At 54.0% G+C, this 17,871-nt stretch overlaps 1 protein-coding gene across 4 annotated transcripts; it reads left to right on the top strand.

Moving 5' to 3' along the window:
- The first annotated feature begins 5,058 nt into the window (after positions 1-5,058).
- Positions 5,059-17,672, top strand: LOC136058218 (methanethiol oxidase-like). 4 transcript variants are annotated; one of them, XM_065751513.1, is made up of 12 exons: positions 5,059-5,131; positions 5,696-5,776; positions 6,213-6,325; positions 14,522-14,707; positions 14,814-14,934; positions 15,076-15,258; positions 15,925-16,103; positions 16,477-16,555; positions 16,636-16,757; positions 16,835-16,927; positions 17,299-17,417; positions 17,492-17,672. In XM_065751513.1, the coding sequence occupies exons 1-12, from the start codon at positions 5,128-5,130 to the stop codon at positions 17,652-17,654; spliced, it is 1,443 nt and encodes a 480-aa protein (XP_065607585.1). In that variant the 5' UTR covers positions 5,059-5,127; the 3' UTR covers positions 17,655-17,672. The 4 variants fall into 4 exon arrangements, with proteins under 4 accessions (XP_065607585.1, XP_065607584.1, XP_065607583.1 ...); XM_065751512.1 differs by lacking the exons at positions 14,522-14,707; positions 14,814-14,934; positions 15,076-15,258; ... (4 more) ...; positions 17,299-17,417; positions 17,492-17,672 and adding exons at positions 6,880-7,065; positions 7,518-7,638; positions 7,882-8,064; ... (4 more) ...; positions 9,170-9,288; positions 9,401-9,743; XM_065751511.1 differs by lacking the exons at positions 5,059-5,131; positions 5,696-5,776; positions 6,213-6,325 and adding exons at positions 11,802-11,921; positions 12,839-12,892; positions 14,330-14,442.
- The last annotated feature ends 199 nt before the right edge of the window (positions 17,673-17,871 follow it).

Below are 17,871 nucleotides of genomic sequence, written 5' to 3'. Positions count from 1 at the left end.
GGGAAACAGAGAGATGAGCGGTGCAGCCTGGCTGCCAGGAAGAGCAGCAGGTCCTCCTCCATCCATCTCCCAGCTGCATGCTACTGCCTCTCCTCTGGTGTCCTCTGGTGTCAATGAGCTGATCTGGCAGAAAGCTGCATGGCCAAGAAGTGACTCTCCTTCTCTCAGTGTCATTTGGTGGCAGCCTGAAGTTCTCATTACCCGGTGCTTGAAACCACAACCTAGGGATATGTGTTTTTGATGGGCTCATCTGGTTGTCTGTGGGCTGTAGTGACAAAGGGTGATCCCATCGTCCCTGTGGTTCTGCTCAGAGCTCTGTCCCATCCCTCCGCCCATCACGGTGGGTGTTGTCTTTGCATAAGCCTGCCTGCTTCAAGTCACTTGGAGCTGGCTGTTTCCAGTAGGTCAGATGAGTGACAGCCAGAAAAAATGACTCCTGATTTATTTTGTATTGAAGGCTGCACGCTTAGCATGCTTCAAAGCACTGTGAGCTTGTCATAGAATCAGGCTCAGAGCCACTACTTTGGAAAAGACCCTCATGGTCATCAAGTCCAACCATCCACCTGGCCCAGACTCAGTGTCACACCAGTGCTGAGTGCACTGGGGGACTCTTACCTCCAACTTCAGACAGAGCCTTTCCAGTTATCTCCTTCTTTGGGTCAGTGCTGTTCAGGCACTCACTGGCATGAGCTATGCTATCCTGAATGCACCATCAGCCCTCAGCTTTGATCCCTGCTCCCAGCTGCAGCAGTGCTCCTGAAGAGAAGCAGTGAGGGCAGTGTTCTCCTCACTGTGTCCCCAGGCCATCCCAAGGGATCGCGTGCATCGAGGTCCCCTTCCCCTCTGCACGAAATAGGACTCTCCCATGTGCTCCAACACCCGTCCAACCTGACAGATGGGCGTCATCACTGCAGGGTGGAAGAGAGACATCACATGTTTGGACGATGTGTCATCAAGGAAAAGAACAAGCTGCTACTTCCGAGTTTAATTTTGCCCTAATTTCATGTCATGGAGATGAGAACAAACTCCAGGGCTGTGTGTGGTGTGCCTGGGGTGACACGCTCCTGGGGAGATCTGGAGCTTTGGGAAGAAGATAAAGAGGAACAAGTTAACAAGGAAGAAGTTATTTTAATTACCCCTCAGTTCTTCTGTAGGCAAATGTGAAACTGGGACTCAGCCCTAAAATGCAATCATTAAAAAGAGACCTTAGCCTGGATACAGAAAGAACTGTGACATGACATATTTGGATGCAGTTCCTTTGTCCACAAGACAGCTTTCTTTTCTGGAGGAGACTGGTGGAGTTTGGAAGGAGCTCAGTGGGGTTTCTATGCTCGTGTTAGCACTGCTGAAACGTGGGAAGGAATGGCACATATCATCAAGGTATTGCTCCACAAATTTATATTGGCCCTTAGAAAAATAGAATCGCAGACATCCCAAGTTGGATGGGACCCACAGGGGTTGTGGAGTCCAACCTCCATCTGTACATAACACCCAAAACCCAGACCCAATATCTGAGAGCAGTGCCCCAGTCAGGGTTTTCTATCTCACTCTTCCTCAAAAGCAGAACCACATTTGTCAACCTCTGGTCAACCAGGACCTATCTAGGTTCCCAAAACCATGGTCAAGGTCCTCCATCTTAGAGCACCTGGGTCCCAGAGCCCACCATCAGTGCTGAAGACACAGTCCAAGAAGGCATTAAACATCTCTGCTCTGTGTGTGCCCTATTTGTGCGGTTACCACCCTCACCAAGTGACAGCAGTATCTCTGGTCTCCTGTTTGCCGTTAGCATATTTTGAGAGGTCCTTTTTGTTGTTCCTCACAGTACTAGCCAGCTTAAATGTGCATTCATTCTCCACACGATGGCAAACAGCATTTCTATAGACCTCAAGTTTACGTAAAGCTCTGCTTCACAACACCATCAAGCCAGACCGACTGATGGCCGCTCGCAATCAGATTCCCTGGGGTCAGGATCGTTTGCAAACACTGATGTGTGGATCTGTAGCTCCGAGCTGGCACTCGCTGAGCCACATGTTGAACAAGTTAACAGTGAGATTTGTTGAGCATCCTGCACCACGTCAACGAGTCGCAAATTAACTGCCAACACTCATGCTGCCCCTCACTGCTTGAAGTGGAAAACTGCCTGCTTTGACAAAAGCAATAGGCAGTGCTCCTGAGGAGGGGAATGGACTCAGAGAGAGATCTGGAACATGAGAAGATCTTGGAAAATGTACCTGTGCTGGCATTGATGGCTAGGGCACAGTGCTAACTGGAATCCATCTAAACTGCTGCTCCTGTGGTGCACAGTGTCTGGCTGAACTGCTGGAAAATGGCAGAAGGAGCTAAGGAAAGAAAGCAACAGGTCAAAGGTGTGGGAAAGGGGGATTTGAGACCCCAAGACTGTCAGTGATACCAGGGTACAGGCAGTGCTATTTGGCAGGGCCAGGTGGGAAGGGAGAGAACACCCACCCTGGAGATGTGAGGGAAGATGCAGAGGGCTCCCATCATTAGAGGAGTTCTTGCTTGGGTGCTTTGAGCAGCCCCGATGTCCTTGGTGAAGCAAGGTCTTCTCCCAACACCCTCAGTGTGCACCAGATTGCATCACCTCCCCGTGCCCATTATCCAAATTATAGCATGTTCTTCCTTATCAGGGTAGGAAGTGCTGGGCAGGAGGAGGGAAGCAGCTGCCACCTCGGTGTGGGCTGTCCTGAGAAGCCCCGCTTGCTCTCCCAGTTGTGGCTTGCCATCAGTGCTGGCCACAGGGAGCTTTTCTTGGCTCCGTAACAGCTCACGTCCATGCTGCCCTCCGCTAACCATCGCCTTCTTGCTCGCTGGTGTTGCTGAGCCTGCTCTTCCCCTTCCTCCTATCAGGTTTAATTAGAAAATTCTACGCCCCACAGCTTGGTTTTGTGAGGGATGCCAAAGACGTCACCAAGCAAAGCCAAATGGGATGACCAGCAAACTTTGTTAATGAGTGGAAGACTAATAATCTTTCTAATTAGCAGTTGTGCAGATGCAAGAAGGTGGAGCGAGGCATGTAAGTTATGACAGCAAAAGCATGCTGTCAGGGGCTGCAACTGACCCCTGAAAATGCCTCCGATGGAGCAGCAGCTTCTTGTGCGTCCTTGGGCCAGCTTGTACTTTGCGTCATCCAGAAAAATACATTTTACTGCTACACATATATTTCCCCCCCCCCCCAAACGTCACTGTACAAGTAAGTGACATGATTTCGGTTCATGCATTGGCACATCTGTTTGCGCTGTACCACGGGTTATGGGCTCTCCTTGGCCCTAAGCTCCATGACTTTTCTTGACACCTATTGCTGTTGGCAGGGGATGTAGTTCCTTCCATGGGATTACTTTTGCCTTCAGTAACACTCAACCTCTTTCCTTGTCCAGCATACAAGGTGTTGCTCTGTTGCTTTGCATGCTTGCTGCTTCCCTCCACAGCCATCATTCAACATCTTCTCCCTGCTTTACAGATGAACCTAATGTACCTGGAGACAGGTTGGCAGCAGCAAGCATCCTCTGACGGCTTGACTGCAAGGGTCCAGCTGCTGTCAGTCATAATCCCTCTTCCACCTCTGCCTGTGGATGCTGAGATGGATTTGGGCTAAACAGATCATGAGTTCTCCCACCAACCCATTGGCAGTGGCACAGTCTGATGCTCCTCTCTTCCAGAAAAGACTGAGTATTTGGCTGCTGCTGTCCAGCTGTCATGTGTTTAGAGACCAGTTCTGAAATCAGAGAGCCATTAATGAGAGCCTGGGCAAGATGGGCGCAGTTGTCCTCTCTTCCGATAGAGATCTCCCCTGGGCTTCTTTAATGGCCCCGTCAGATATTTCTGCATTCCTACATGGAGTAATTACTTATCCCATGTAATTTGCTCACTGATTGAGGAGTTCTTCCTCAAGATACGACACTTGTTCACGTTCCACAGCACTTGGTGCTCTCTTCCTGTTTCAGTTTGGCAGCTGATCAACAGAGTGGTCTCAGGAGGGCCCCTTCCTTCTAAACTGCTCCTCTCCAACACAGCAGTCCCTCTAACAGAGATCTCTGTACTTCCTGAGGGGATCTCACAGTGTCAGTCCCCTCTGCAGGTCGTGGAGCAGCGCCAGTGCCAGGCACTTTGCAGAGTTGGTGCCTGCATGGGACCAGGAGGTTCACTGACAGCTCAGCTTGGTTGTGTCCCATTATAATGTCTTATAAGTGTCCGTATCGTGACCAGGGACAATGATAGGTCATGTTAGGATGAATTTTGGGAGCTCGACTGATGGAAGGCTCTTCACCACATAGACTCAGGTATCCAATGTAGGGATCAGGTACCCATCCATGGTACCCAGAGAGCAGAGCAGAAGAGTGGAGGGCAAGGTGAGGAGATTGTGCTGGCCACAGCTCTGAGCCAGACTGGACATTGCTGGTCACTCAGAGCACGTGGATGTGGAGACACCTCTGCCATTAATTTACCATGGCATTGGTTGACTTCAGAGACACAGGGAGAGGAAGAAGCTGCTGCTGCAGAGCTGCTGCATTGGGCTGGATTGCCCCAAAGCTTCATGGCTTCATCTCAGCCCTCAGACAGGGACGTGCCGTGTGTCAGGGTCCAGATCTCAGTGGCCTTGCTGAGCTCAAGGCTCGTAATCTCCAGCAGCTGCTGGTGGGGCCAATTATCCAGCTGGGCTTCTCATCCCTTGTGTGGAATTTGCAGGCTCTGCACATCAGTATGGCAGGAACCTGGGAATGGGGGATGGCATTAATTAGCTGATGTCCTGCCTGGGCTATGGAGGCCAGCAGAGCCTGGCCAAGTCCCACTGGGGATGAGCAGAGCCCCACAATCAGATAGGGTGGCTCGTGCTTGAGGAAAGGACCTGCATGGAGCAGCAGATTTTTCCTCTAGATTGCTGGGGAGCAAGGCGGAAACAAGCCACAGTGCTGGTCTGGCACCTCCCAACGCTTGGGAGCATTCGCTCCTCCCTTGGCAGCTTGCTCAGTGCCCCCCACCCCTTTGCCGTGTATATAAGGCCCCTCAGAGCCCTGACACTACACATCCACTCCAGCGAGGCAGACAGCAAGCTGCTCCTCCAGCTCCAGCACCTCTGTCTTGGCAAGGGTGAACCAGCAGGCCTTCAGCATGGGTAAGAAACGCTCTGCAGCCTCCCTGGCACTCTCGTTCCAGGACCCTGTTTGTGCTTTGAAAATCTATTTTCATTTGGCTGTGGGATCTGGGCCCCTTTTCTGCTGGGGAACTTCTAGAAGAGAAGCTGGCATTATTTTCCTTGCTAGACCTTCCATGATGACATGGTTCTCCTCATCAGCTCTCTGTCCATGGCTGCTGATGGACCCAGCATGAGTGTGGGTCTCAAGGGATGCAGAAGGGAATGGTGCAGTGCTCTGATCTGTGATTCCCCATAAACATGGTTTGGTGGGCACGGTAGTGATGGGTCAGTGGTTGGACTGGATGATCTCAGTGGTCTTTTCCAGCCTTAATGATTCTATGGTGCCCAGCGGCACCTGGGAGAGGATTCCTCTCCTGTACCTGAGATCTGTCGGAGCCATCACAAACGCAGACGTTGATCACAGAGGTCTTTGTTGGCAGCCAGGGTGGGAGAAGTCCATTGAGTGGGACAGAGTCCTCTGAATAGGCACCACTGAAGGACGTGGACATTTCCCATTTCATTCTTCTCTTTTTCTCACCTCAGACAGATGCAGAGTTCAGTGTTACGAGTACCCCTGCTGCCCAGATGTTGTGAAACCCAAGTCCTACCAGGCATGCTCTGAAGGTGGGTCTTTGTGAAAGAGCTCTGCCTTAGCTTCAGTTTGGATGATGATCAAGCCTGCGTCTTTCGGAGACCACCATTAATTAACTGCACATACTGAGTCCCTTCCCTGAAAGGGGGAAAACTGTATCTGTACAGTGATTCACTGTGTTGTTTTTCACTTCTGTTCCAGTCATGACAGCTAGAAGTTAATCATAGAATCCTTTGAATAGGAAGAGACCTTTAAAATTCATCTCATCCCTTCCTGCAATGTACAGGGACACCCCCAGCTCCATCGGGTGCTCTGAGCCCTGCCCCATCTGACCTTGGTGTCACCAAGGATGGGGCACCACCACCTCTCCAGGCAGCTCTTAGTTCTTCCTGAGAGTCTCCTGAAGCTTTTCTTAGCCTTTATTGTTACTTCATAGCATGTTCTAATGTAAGATTTCCATGTACTTAGCTCCTAAAGAAGAGCTTGCATATGTGACGTGCACTTACCGAGAAACAGGCATTGACCAACCTGACATCCTGGCCACCATCGATCTCAACCCCAGATCTCCGCATTACTGCCAGGTATCTTGCCCAGGCTGTTTTTCTTGGGCTGATGATCTGCAGGATCTGTCCTTCCAGATCCACAACATTTCCTCCATTGTGCAGCCCCCTGTGTGCCTGGCTTTACCTGAGCCATCTCCATCTCTGCATGCACACACCACCTGTAACTCACTTCCTATCTCACTTCCAGCTCATCTTGGTGATACTAAGTGAAGTTTTGAGTTGAATCTCCCTGTCAGTGGCTCCTCATCAGGGAAGATGGCCACTAGTGACCCAGGTGGTTTTGGGTACTCAGCACTTCTGCAGGTTTCAGTGTGTTTCTGGTGCAGTGCAATTTCAGAGATGTTCTGCTATGCACCACCCCAACATGTCTGCTGACATCCCCAATGGGAAATCAGCGTCTACCTGTCTTGGAAGGCTGCTAAGGCAGACTGACCACATCTATTGTGCTTCTTTGAAACGATCCCTTACTTTTAAGCTTTGACCTTTCCACTTCTAATCTTCTGATGGCATAAAGGTACCTTTTTTCTGCCCATCTCCCCAACTAAATTTTGACTCTACCTTTGTCTGCCCAGGTGATCCACCGCCTGCCTGTGCCCAACCTCAAAGATGAGCTGCACTGCTCAGGGTGGAGCGCTGGCAAAGTCTGCTTTGACAATATCACAACAAAAAGGAACAAGCTGATCCTCCCCTGTTTGATTTCTTCCCGTATTTACGTGGTGGATGTGGGTTCGCAGTGCCGTGCTCCCACAGTGTGTAAGGTATGCCTGGGCTGACTCCAACAGGTTGTTTCAAAAGGACTTTGAGATGGTGCTTCTGGAATAACAGAGGGAGAAGAGTCTCTCCTCCTCTTACTCCTTTGTTTAAGAGAGTTGGGACATGCTTCCCTCTCAGCTCTCTCTGTCAGACTGAATAAGACTCCCATTATCACTTTTGTCTCTATTGCATTCCGGGAGTGTCCAGCAACAGGAGGTCATGTTACACCTCCCATACCAATACCCTTCATCATGAGGTGGAAAATTAGCTCTTTCCTGTTGGATGCTTTTCCATCTATGTTGTCCACATCAGGGAGAGTGCAGTGGCTCCTCTGCTCCGCTCCAAGGATGAGCAAGGCCATCTGATATTTTCAGAAGCCTCAGATGGTAAAAGGCTCTGCCACAAAGAGCGAAATGAGCTGAGCAGTCAGAGGTTTACACATTCCCTTGTTTTTCAGATGATTGAGCCAGTGGATGTCTTCTGGAAGTGCAACAAAGGTCACCTGAGTGTAGTTCACAGCCTGCCCAACGGTGACGTTCTGATTGCCAACATGGGGGATGCTGCCGGCCACGGGAAAGGTACATTTTCTCTTGATCAATCCAATAACACGATTCCAGTTAGAAAAATAAGAGGCCAACAAACCAAAGACATTCAGAGTTTCAAACACCAAACGTGAGTTAACTGTTGAGAACTCCCAGTATTTCTTTGCAGCTACGAGCACCGCAGTCACCCACAAGCGTGAGGTGCAGAGTAGGGAAATGAAGACAAGTGCCTGAGGAAGGGAGTGGAATGATCTGTTGTGCTTCCCTATGGTGCCACAGGTGGATTTATTGTGCTGGATGGAGAGACCTTTGAGCTGAAGGGAAACTGGGAACACGAGTGTGAGATCCCTCCAACAGGATATGACTTCTGGTACCAGCCACGCCACAACGTCCTCATCAGCACTGCCGGAATGGTCCCAAGAATTGCAGGACGTGGATTTAACCCTGATGATCTGAAGAAAGGTGAGGGAACACAAATGCAAGCGCTGAGCAAGGCTCACAGGCGGATGCAGATGTACTCACAGTACGGGTCGGAGCTGGAGAGGGGACGGGCAGAGCGTGAGTCGGTGTCACCCTGGTGGAGACAAGGCTGGCCCCCCTGCTCATGACTCGCTTCTCCATTTTCTCAGGGGTCTACGGGCGCCGCCTGAACGTGTGGAATCTGTCCTGCCGCACCCTCACGCAGTGCTTCGACCTGGGGGAGGACTCCTTGCCCTTGACCGTTAAGTTTCTCCACAACCCCGATGCTGCCGAGGGCTACGTCAGCTGTGCCCTGAGCGGCATCGTCTATCGCTTCTACAAGTGTGAGGCAAGTGTTGTGTCAGCAGCCGCCGTGGGATGGGCTCTGGGAGCACGTGAGACTCCCATGATGGGAGCTGAACGGCAGTGAGGAATGCCAGCCTTGCTCTTGGGGTCAGACAATGTGTTTCTTGTACAGAGAGACAGCTGGGCAGTGGAGGAGGCCATCCAGATCCCGGCCAAGGATGTGTCGGGATGGATTCTCCCCAAGATGCCAGGTGAGCGTGCCCTCTGCGCTGCTCCCCATTTCCTCCCGGTGCACTGAGCTGTGCAGGATGTTTGCTGGGGATACTGCCTGACTCAGAGCCTGCTCTTCTGTGCCCTCCCAGCCTTCCCGAGCGACCTGGTCCTTTCCCTGGACGACAAGTACCTGTACCTCTGCAACTGGCTGCACGGGGACATCCGCCAGTACGAGCTCTCCAGGACCTGCAAGCCGCGGCTGGTGGGACAGGTGAGGCGGGGAAGCGCTGCGCTCGTGCTTCCAGAGCAGTGGGTGGTGGTGAGGTGCCAAGCCACGCGTCTCCTTGCCTTGCCTACAGGTGTTTGTGGGAGGCAGCATCCTGCGAGGCGGACCCGTGACGGTGTGCAGAGATGAAGAGCTGAAGTGCCAGCCGGAGCCCTTGGTGATCAAGGTGAGCGCTGCAGGATCTGCCCTACGATGTCCTCTGGGCTTTGGCTCTGCTCTGCTCTCTGTTTTGCTGCTCCTGCTTTTGCTCACCTGCTGAAAGAAAGGAGCCTGCAGCGTCACTGCTCTCTGTTGTGCCCCCAGTGCAAGAGGGTGTACGGCGGCCCTGCGAAGATCCAGCTCAGCGTGGATGGCAAGAGGCTGTACGTCACCAACTCCTTCTACAGCACATGGGACAAGCAGTTCTACCCCAACGTGGTCAAGTAAGAAACCTCTGGGAAGAGGGGACCTCTTCTGGGTGCTCTCACATTTGGGAATGGGAAAGGTCATGCAGCTCTGCTCTTCTGTGCAACGCTGCTCCATCTCCCCTCGCAGGGAAGGCTCTGTCATGCTGCAGATCGATGTGGACACGGAGAAGGGAGGCCTGACGGTGAACAAGAACTTCCTGGTGGATTTTGGAAAGGAACCCAATGGGCCTTGCCTTGCCCATGAAATCCGTTTCCCTTGCGGAGATTCCACCTCCGACATCTTGGCCTAGGCGCCGTGGGAGCAGCTCCCTTCTTCCTCTTCTCTTTAATACAGCCATCAAACAGAGCGTAGGATGATCGGGTTGGGGGTCCCATTTCTTGCTGTAATCTACATTTCTGCAGCCACTCCTGGCAGCCTTTGCTTTCCATGCACAGAAGTCCCTGGGGGTGCTTCCCAGAGCAGAGCAGAGCAGAGCAGAGCAGAGCAGAGCAGAGCAGAGCAGAGCTCCGGTCCTCGCTCAGACTCAGAGCCATGCGCTACGCACAGCGCCTGTCGGTCAATGTCTGCATCCTTGCCGTGCCGTTCAGAGCCTGCTGGAAGCTGATGAGCTGTCTGTCACGATTCAGAGCTGGCTCACACTTGCTAATGAAGGCCAGAGAAGGCAAAGTGCCCACATTGCCTGAGTTGCTGTTCTTCAGCCACATTCGTTGCTGGGTTGTCCTTCCCTGGCACAGGGGCACGTGGAACGCCCTGATGTGTGCCAGTGCCTGGGCCAGAAGGTGTTGTGTTGCTGAAGGAGTGTGAAGTGCTTCAATCATAAAAGCAATGCCTGTTTCCTGGTGCTGGTTTTCTTGTGTTCTGCTTCAAACATGAATAAAAGTCTTCTTTGCATCACCTCGGACTTCACGTGTTTCTTCATGGCAGCCCTTCCAGTGCATTTCAGGGAAAAGCATGTTTCATGGCAAAGTCCTAACCCTAGCCCTCTTTCACTTTGAGAATTCAGTTTTTCACCCAACAAAGATGTGGTCATGGGAGCTGTGGACCATCCCCTGCTTCCCACGTGCTCTGTGGAGCTTTATCAGCAGATGCCAAAGCCCCATCTCGCAATGGAAGCCTGCTTGTTGTGCAGAACAGCAACCACTGCCCCAGGGATGTGCCACAGAAACCCTACTGCGCACCCGCCCATGTTCCCATTAGTCCCATTTGCCTTGAGTCTCTCTACAAAGGCACAATTTGCAGCCATAATTAGTTTGGAGACTGCAAAAATTAGAGTACCAAGAGTACGCTTCTAACTTTCAGCCTTTCATGTTCTTGGAAGAAAACGACTTCATTGACTTCCTCCACACTTCCCATAGTGCAAGTTATTGCACCCTTAATGGTCCCAGGAGCAAAGCATGCTTTGGAAATGAGGTGTGCAGGAGTCCTGGACGAACTCACCCTCTGGGGTGGGCTCTTCTCTCATGGACGAGAGAGGATGATGTGAGACGAGATCCTGAGTTTCAGGTGGAGAACCTCGGGTGGGAGGCATCGCTGGGTGCAGTGGATGTGGACCTTGTGCTTCATGTACGGACCTGTTCCCAGACCTTTGGGTCCTGACCTACGTCTTTGAGGATCGTGGCCCTTTTCTCGCGCAGCTGTTAACTCATTCATATGGTCTGCACCCACAGCAGGGCTGCGCTGGGTGTGCATGCTGGCTGGGGGATGAGAGGCAAGAGGGATGGGGAAGGGTCTGGGGCAAGACATGTGAGGAGCAGCTGAGGTTTCTCAGTTTGTTTGGCCCAGATCAGCTGGGTGGGTTCAGGGGTGGACTCATATTGTCATGCAGCTCCTCACGGCACCGCATCTCCTCATGCACTACAGTCCCTCATGGCCCTACAGCTCCCATCACGGCTTCAAGCACCCAATGCAAATGGGTGAGCCCCAGCACGTGGAGGTGGGAGCCCCAGTGCCCCGTCCGTGGGCTTTTTTGCTGCCAGTCTTTGGGTGGAGAGGGTCTTTGTGTCCAAGCTGTCCCGCTGGGGTGGGCACGGAGGACAGGGCAGGAACCCGTAGGTGAAGCTGTGCCCGAGGCAGCGGCCGACGTCGGATGTGTCATGGGGAAACCTGCTGCATCGCTTCTCCCATCGCTGGTCGCACGGCAAGCACTCGCCCTGCAATTAGAAGAAACCCGGTCCTCACTTCTAATTTTCACTTGACGATTAATATCTGCAACCTCATTAAGTTATTTCTGTGGTCGGGAGCGTCAGCCCCCGCCCATGTCTCAGTGGGGGCACCGCACGGGGAAGCTCCCAACAGCACTTCCAGGGCAGACCCACAGGAGAGGGGCTGCCCCATTTCTCCCTGTGCCTGAAATCTCTGCGGAGTGCAGCCACCACCAGGTGCCCTCGGTCCGTGGGAGGAGGGGAGGTTCTGAAATACTTCCCCACACATTTCCAGCACTGCCCCAGTGCCTCCCACGCCCTGGGGCGTGGGGATCCTCCCTCGGTGTCCTTTTCACACCACCCCACTCCCCATCGCTCTCCCTATTTATTGGAGCCCCACAGAGACGCGTCTGCTCTCCGTCGTGCTCCGGGCAGCAGCATGCAGGTGGAGCCAGCTTCTTCCATTCCCCACCAGAAGATGATGTCCGGCACAGCCTCCAGTTCTGGTAAGTGACCTCTCCATGTAGTCAGGGCTGTGATGCCTGCTAGCTTTGCTCTGCGGTCCTTCAAATCTCCTCTTGGAGTTCTGTTCCTGGGACACCCTGAAAGCACAAAGCTTTTCACATGTGGGAATGTTTTCTCTGCCTGGAGAGGGTTTATTTTCTCCTATGCCAGGTAGTGTTTAGGCATACTGATAATTAAAAGTGTTCGTCCGCTTATTCCCACTTTTATGCACCTGTAACACACTGTGCCATGCCTTGGCAGGGAGCCCTTAATGCAAAGTTTGGGTTTTGTGGGGCATTTTCTGCAGGGTAAGGGAGAAGGGGTGGATCCACGGTGCTCCGGGTAAGGAGCAGCAGCCCCGTGCCCTGTGCTTCCTACAGAACGTGCTGTCCTCGGGGAGAAAACCTTCAAAAGCAAACAAGAAACTGAGTCAGCAAAGCTGAGCTGTAGGGTTTGATGTGGCTTTTCTCCCTCTCTTCAGACTTGCCATTGTAAAAGGGGAAGAACAGAAACATTTTGAGTTGGAAGGGGATCTTAAAGACCATCCGGTCTCACCCTGCTGCGATGAACAGGGACAAGGTCTCTTCATCCCAAACCACTTCTAAGGCTTTATGGTTCTGAGGATGATCTGTAAGGACCCTTCTATTCCAGTCATTCCATAGTTGACCTCTAAGGACCCTTCCAACCCAACCATCCCACAGACAGTCATTAAGGTCTCGGAATCAGAATCACAGAATCATTTGAGCTGGAGGGGACACTTAAAGGCTGTCACCTGCCTTTCCTGGGGCTGATGAGATCCCATTGCTGCGGGGGCTTCTCTAGGACCACAGCAGCTCCAACGAGGTGCTCAGCCTTTGCCAAAGGGATTTCATACGTCTTGATGCCATCTATTTGCCATTCCTTCTTGTTCCCAATGCAGCCCAGTGTGGAGCATGTGGTCCCGGCTACGCCACTCCCCTGGATGCGATGAGAGGTGAGTGAAGTGCGTGGGGCTTCGGGGACGAGCCCTGTGCTGGCTGCTGGTGAAGGTGAGGATGGCAGCAATGCTTTCAAGGTGTTATGAGTGAACTCCATCCACAGAGGAGGTTCCCAGCAGGTGCTAGGGAAGCACTCGTCCCGGGGCCAAGCTTCAGTTGCATCATGGTGTCAGAACTTTTCAGGCTTCAGAATAGCTTGGGATGGGTCACAACCTGCACAAAGCTACCCGAGGCTTCGCAGGGCAGAACCAAAGGAGAGAGCTTCCCAGAGGGAATGATACTGCTGTGAGCCCACCATCGGGAGCCAACCCACTCAGATCTGCAGGGAGTGGGGAAGGCTGGGGGGGAATTTCCAGATTTTCCAGACGCCCTCAGGAACACTGCGTCACACTGCGCTCCTGGTGACTGCTCAGAACCTCCTGCAGTAAAATCTGCCCTCCCAGGATGCTTGCTTGGGCACTTTGCCTGAAATCCTCCTGGCTGCACTGCCAGCACTCTGTGCTCTCCTGTGAAGAGCTCAAGGAAAGCATCACCTGCTGCAGTCCCTCCCTTAATCCTCTTCCCCAGAGCGTCGCAAGCACAGCACTGAAACCTCAGTGCTGGAGCTTGGTGCCACTCCGTGGTTCCCATCCCTGAAATATCTTTCAGCAAAGTAAACAGCAGCGAAGGACTGAGTATTACAAGACTGATAAAGGGCTGATAAAGGCACAGTGTTGAAAAGGCAGCAGCTATTGCTGCTTTGGATGAGCTCCAAGCTCCCAGATCACCTCTCCCTGTTTTCCACCTCTCTCTCCTCCTCAGCATTTCTCGGAGCAGCTCCTCCCCCTCACTTTGCTTTGCTTTGCTTTGTCAGCACTTTTTGCCATGGTCCCACCCCCGCAGGGGGAGGAGGCAGTGGGGTTGGGGTGCTGTGGGTCCCCAGGTGCAGTCACCGTGCTCTGCCAGGACCCAGCAGAGCTGTCACTGCTCAGTGGGACCTTTGGGACACGTGGGGGACTTTCTGCCTTTGGCTTCAGCCTGGTGAGCATTCCACCTTTGTACTTCTGTGTAATTTCAAGGCTTGATGGAAATGGTGGAAGTGAGGCACACAGAATCACAGAACATCTTAAGCAGGAAGGGACCCCGTAGGACAGCCCAAGTTGGAAGGGATGCCATAGAATATCCCGATTCAGAAGGGACCTGAGTTGGAAGGATCATCGAATCCAACCCCTTGCTTCACACAGCACTGCCCAAAAATCAAACTTATATCTGAGAACACAGTGTGCTTTGGTTCATTGGGGTGACCCGAGGCTGTGGCAATCCACAGGGAGGAGGACTCCCCCAACCCAATGTGCCCAAATCCCCCAGGACAGCCACCTTCACCGGCACACAGGGATGTGGGAATCCGGCTGTTCCTGCTGACGCTGATGCAACTGACATTTCTATCTTGAAAGGTCCACGGGAGGAGATTGTGTACGTGCCCTGCATCTACAGGAACACCGGCAGGGGCAGACCTGACTTTCTGGCCACCGTGGATGTTGACCCCAGATCTCCTCACTACAGCCAGGTACCAAACACTTCATCTCAGCACTGAGTGGGGGGCAGCCACGGACCCTCCTGGTGCGAGTGGGACTGGGGCTTTGCAGGTGATCCACCGCCTGCCCATGCCCAACCTGGGGGACGAGCTGCACCACTCGGGCTGGAACACCTGCAGCAGCTGCTTTGGGGACACCACCAAGAAGCGGAACCGCCTGATCCTCCCCAGCCTGATCTCCGCCCGCATCTACGTGGTGGACGTGGGAACCGACCCGCGAGCTCCCAGGCTCTTCAAGGTACTTTGGAGGCAGTGCTGAGCCCACCAGCCCTGCGAACCCAGCGGGTGCCACACCACCTGGGACAGCTCAGGGACGAGCTGCTGGTGCCTGTGAAATCCTACAGGTCGTCAATCCGGAGGATGTCTTCTGGCAGTGTGACCTGGGCTACCTGCACACCTCCCACTGCCTGGGCAGCGGCGAGGTGATGATCAGCTCACTGGGAGACCCGGCTGGCAACGGAAAAGGTACAGGGCTGGGCGAGCGGTCCCAAATCCAGAGCCATCTCAAGATGCCTGCAACGCCTCGCTCTGTATTTTGTTGTCTTACAACACACGGTTCATCCAGGTGGTTTCCTCACCACCAAGGCGTGTTTGGTTTTGCTCCAGGTGGCTTTGTCCTGTTGGATGGAGAGACCTTTGAGATCAAGGGGAACTGGGAGAAGGGCGACAAGAACCCCCCAATGGGTTATGACTTCTGGTACCAACCACGCCACAACGTCCTGATCAGCACGGAGTGGGGAATCCCAAAGTGCCTGGGATATGGGTTTAACCCCAACGACCTGAAGAAAGGTGAGGAAATTGTTGTTGGAGTACTCCAGGGGAGCGGTGCTGAGCAGCATTGCCATGTGGCCAAATTTCAGTCCTCTTCTGTTGCAAATGAGCGCTGCCAATCTAGCAGATGTAGAGCAAATTGGCTGAGGCAGTCTGCTTGCTGCCTTTCACGTGAATTCCCAGAGCTCACTTGGATTTAAAGCACAGACAAACTCAGCTCACGAATGTGAACACTCTTTGGCTGCAAACACCAGCACTTCCACCCCAGCACTGCTGCTGAGCAGCACACAGGGTTGGATTTCAGCTGTGGGGATGAGGGATGATCCCTACCTCAGCCCGACACCCCAGAGGTGTCCCTGCCCTTCGGTTCTTCCCCGGTGGGAACCCAATGGGAGTGATGTAAATGTGTCTCTTCAGGTTTAGTTGGGGTGGTGGTGACAGGTTGATCACTGTGTCAAGGTCATCAAGTCCACCATGGGTTGAACTTGATGTTCTTGGAGTTCTTTGACAGCCTTAATGATTCTGTGAATGGAGACAGTGACATCAAAGGTCTTTTCCAACCTTAATGACTCTACGACTGTCATCTGTGCTGGGGACCATCGGGGGCAACCTGAGCCCGTGGCACATCTGCTGGTGGCCCCATTCCCCGCAGCGTCCCCCCCTGAACCCCCTGCCCCCTCCCAGGGCGCTACGGCCGCCGTCTCAACGTGTGGGACTGGACGACCCACACCTACGTGCAGGCCATCGACGTGGGCGAGGACGCGGCGCCGCTGGAGATTCGCTTCCTGCACAACCCCGACGCGGCCGAGGGCTTCGTGGGGTGCACCATCAGCAGTGCCATCCACCGCTTCTACAAGACAGAGGTACGTGCCGGGGGGGACTGTCCCCGCTGCGGGACGCAGGACCTGTTCGGCGAGCAGTGGTTTTATGCCAGGATGATGGGATTCGGAGGATTTAAACCTTTGTTGTGGATTTACAACAGCGCCAGCAATGTTCTCAGTGTTAATTGTGTGTAACAACAAAGCGGGGCGAGGAGAAGTCTTTGACCAAACCAGTTAATCCAGTTGGAAAACCAGACTGGTTCCTGGCCCCCACAGCCCCGCCTCAAGCCCCAGCTCCTCTGCTGGCCCTATAGAGCCAGACGTGAGGTTTCCTGCAGCATCCCAATGGCGTCCCCCACCTTGCGGTCCTCTCCTGCCTGCTCTGAGCCCTGCGGGGCTGTGCTCTGTCCCACAGCGAGGTGACTGGGCAGCCGAGAAGGTGATCCAGGTCCCCAGCAAGAAGGTGGAGGGCTGGCTGCTCCCGGACATGCCAAGTGAGTGTGTCCCCTCGAGCTGTTGTGCACCCGCTGCCCGCCGTGCTGCTCGTGTGTGACTGTGCCATGCTGTCTCCAAGGCTTCATCACCGACATCCTCATCTCGCTGGACGACAAGTTCCTCTACTTCAGCAACTGGATACACGGGGACGTCCGCCAGTACGACATCTCTGACACCCGCAGGCCCAGGCTGGTGGGACAGGTGAGGCTGTGGCCAGCTCACCCCATTGCATGGGGAAGGACCAGCCCTGTGCCACCGCTGTCACCTCTCTCTTGCAGGTCTTTGTGGGGGGGAGCATCTCCAAGGGAGGGCCCGTGGTCGTGCTCAGAGATGAGGAGCTGCAGAGCCAGCCGGAGCCCTTTGTCATCCAGGTGGGCTCCGCTTTGCTCTTCCCATCTCTACTTTGAGCCTCCAACTACATGGGGCTGTGGTGGTGAGGATGGGGAGCATCCACGCCCTGTGGTTCTGTTCCACCATGTCCAACGAGATGACATCACAGCTGGGTGGCAAGGCTCTGGTGGCTTTCCACCATATCCCATGGGACAACAGCATGGTTGGGTGGCAAGGACCCCATGCCTCTGCTCCACCATATCCCATGGGGTGACACCATGGCCAAGTGGCAAGGTCCTGGTGGTTCTCCACTGCATCCCGTGGGATGATACCATGGTCGGGCAGTGAGGACCCTCTGGTGCTCATGCTGCACCACCCCCTGCTCACCACGTCTCCCCTCTGTGTCCCGCAGGGCAAGAAGGTACCGGGGGGGCCCCAGATGATCCAGCTCAGCCTGGACGGGAAGCGGCTCTACGTCACCACGTCACTGTACAGCGCCTGGGACCGGCAGTTCTACCCGGACCTCATCAGGTGGGAGCAGGCAGGAGTGGGCTCAGTGCCACGAGTGGGGCTGTGCCCCCTGACCCCACCGCTGCCCCTCGCAGGGACGGCTCCGTCATGCTGCAGATCGACGTGGACACGGAGAAGGGCGGTTTGACCGTCAACCACGACTTCCTGGTGGATTTCGGGAAGGAGCCGGGCGGGCCCTGCATGGCACACGAGATGCGCTACCCCGGAGGGGACTGCACCTCCGACATTTGGGTTTAGGGCCGTCCACCACCACCTCCCACCGTGCAGCCCTACATCACAGCTCTGTCATCAGCTGAACTCCTGCAGCCGCACCAGAACACAGAGGGACACAGAGGTCCACTGCTGCACTCACCCAAAAGCCTTCTGCACCCCACACAGCGTGCCCCATACCCTGCACCCCATATCCCATACCCGACATCCCAGCCCACCTCCAGACCCTCCAGAACCCCCCCCC

Source organism: Cyrtonyx montezumae, unplaced genomic scaffold (genome assembly GCF_038088225.1).
Source record: "Cyrtonyx montezumae isolate F1298 unplaced genomic scaffold, pur_monq_1.0 scaffold_75, whole genome shotgun sequence".
NCBI lineage: Eukaryota > Metazoa > Chordata > Aves > Galliformes > Odontophoridae > Cyrtonyx > Cyrtonyx montezumae.
This window is presented reverse-complemented; position numbering and strand designations above follow the sequence as displayed.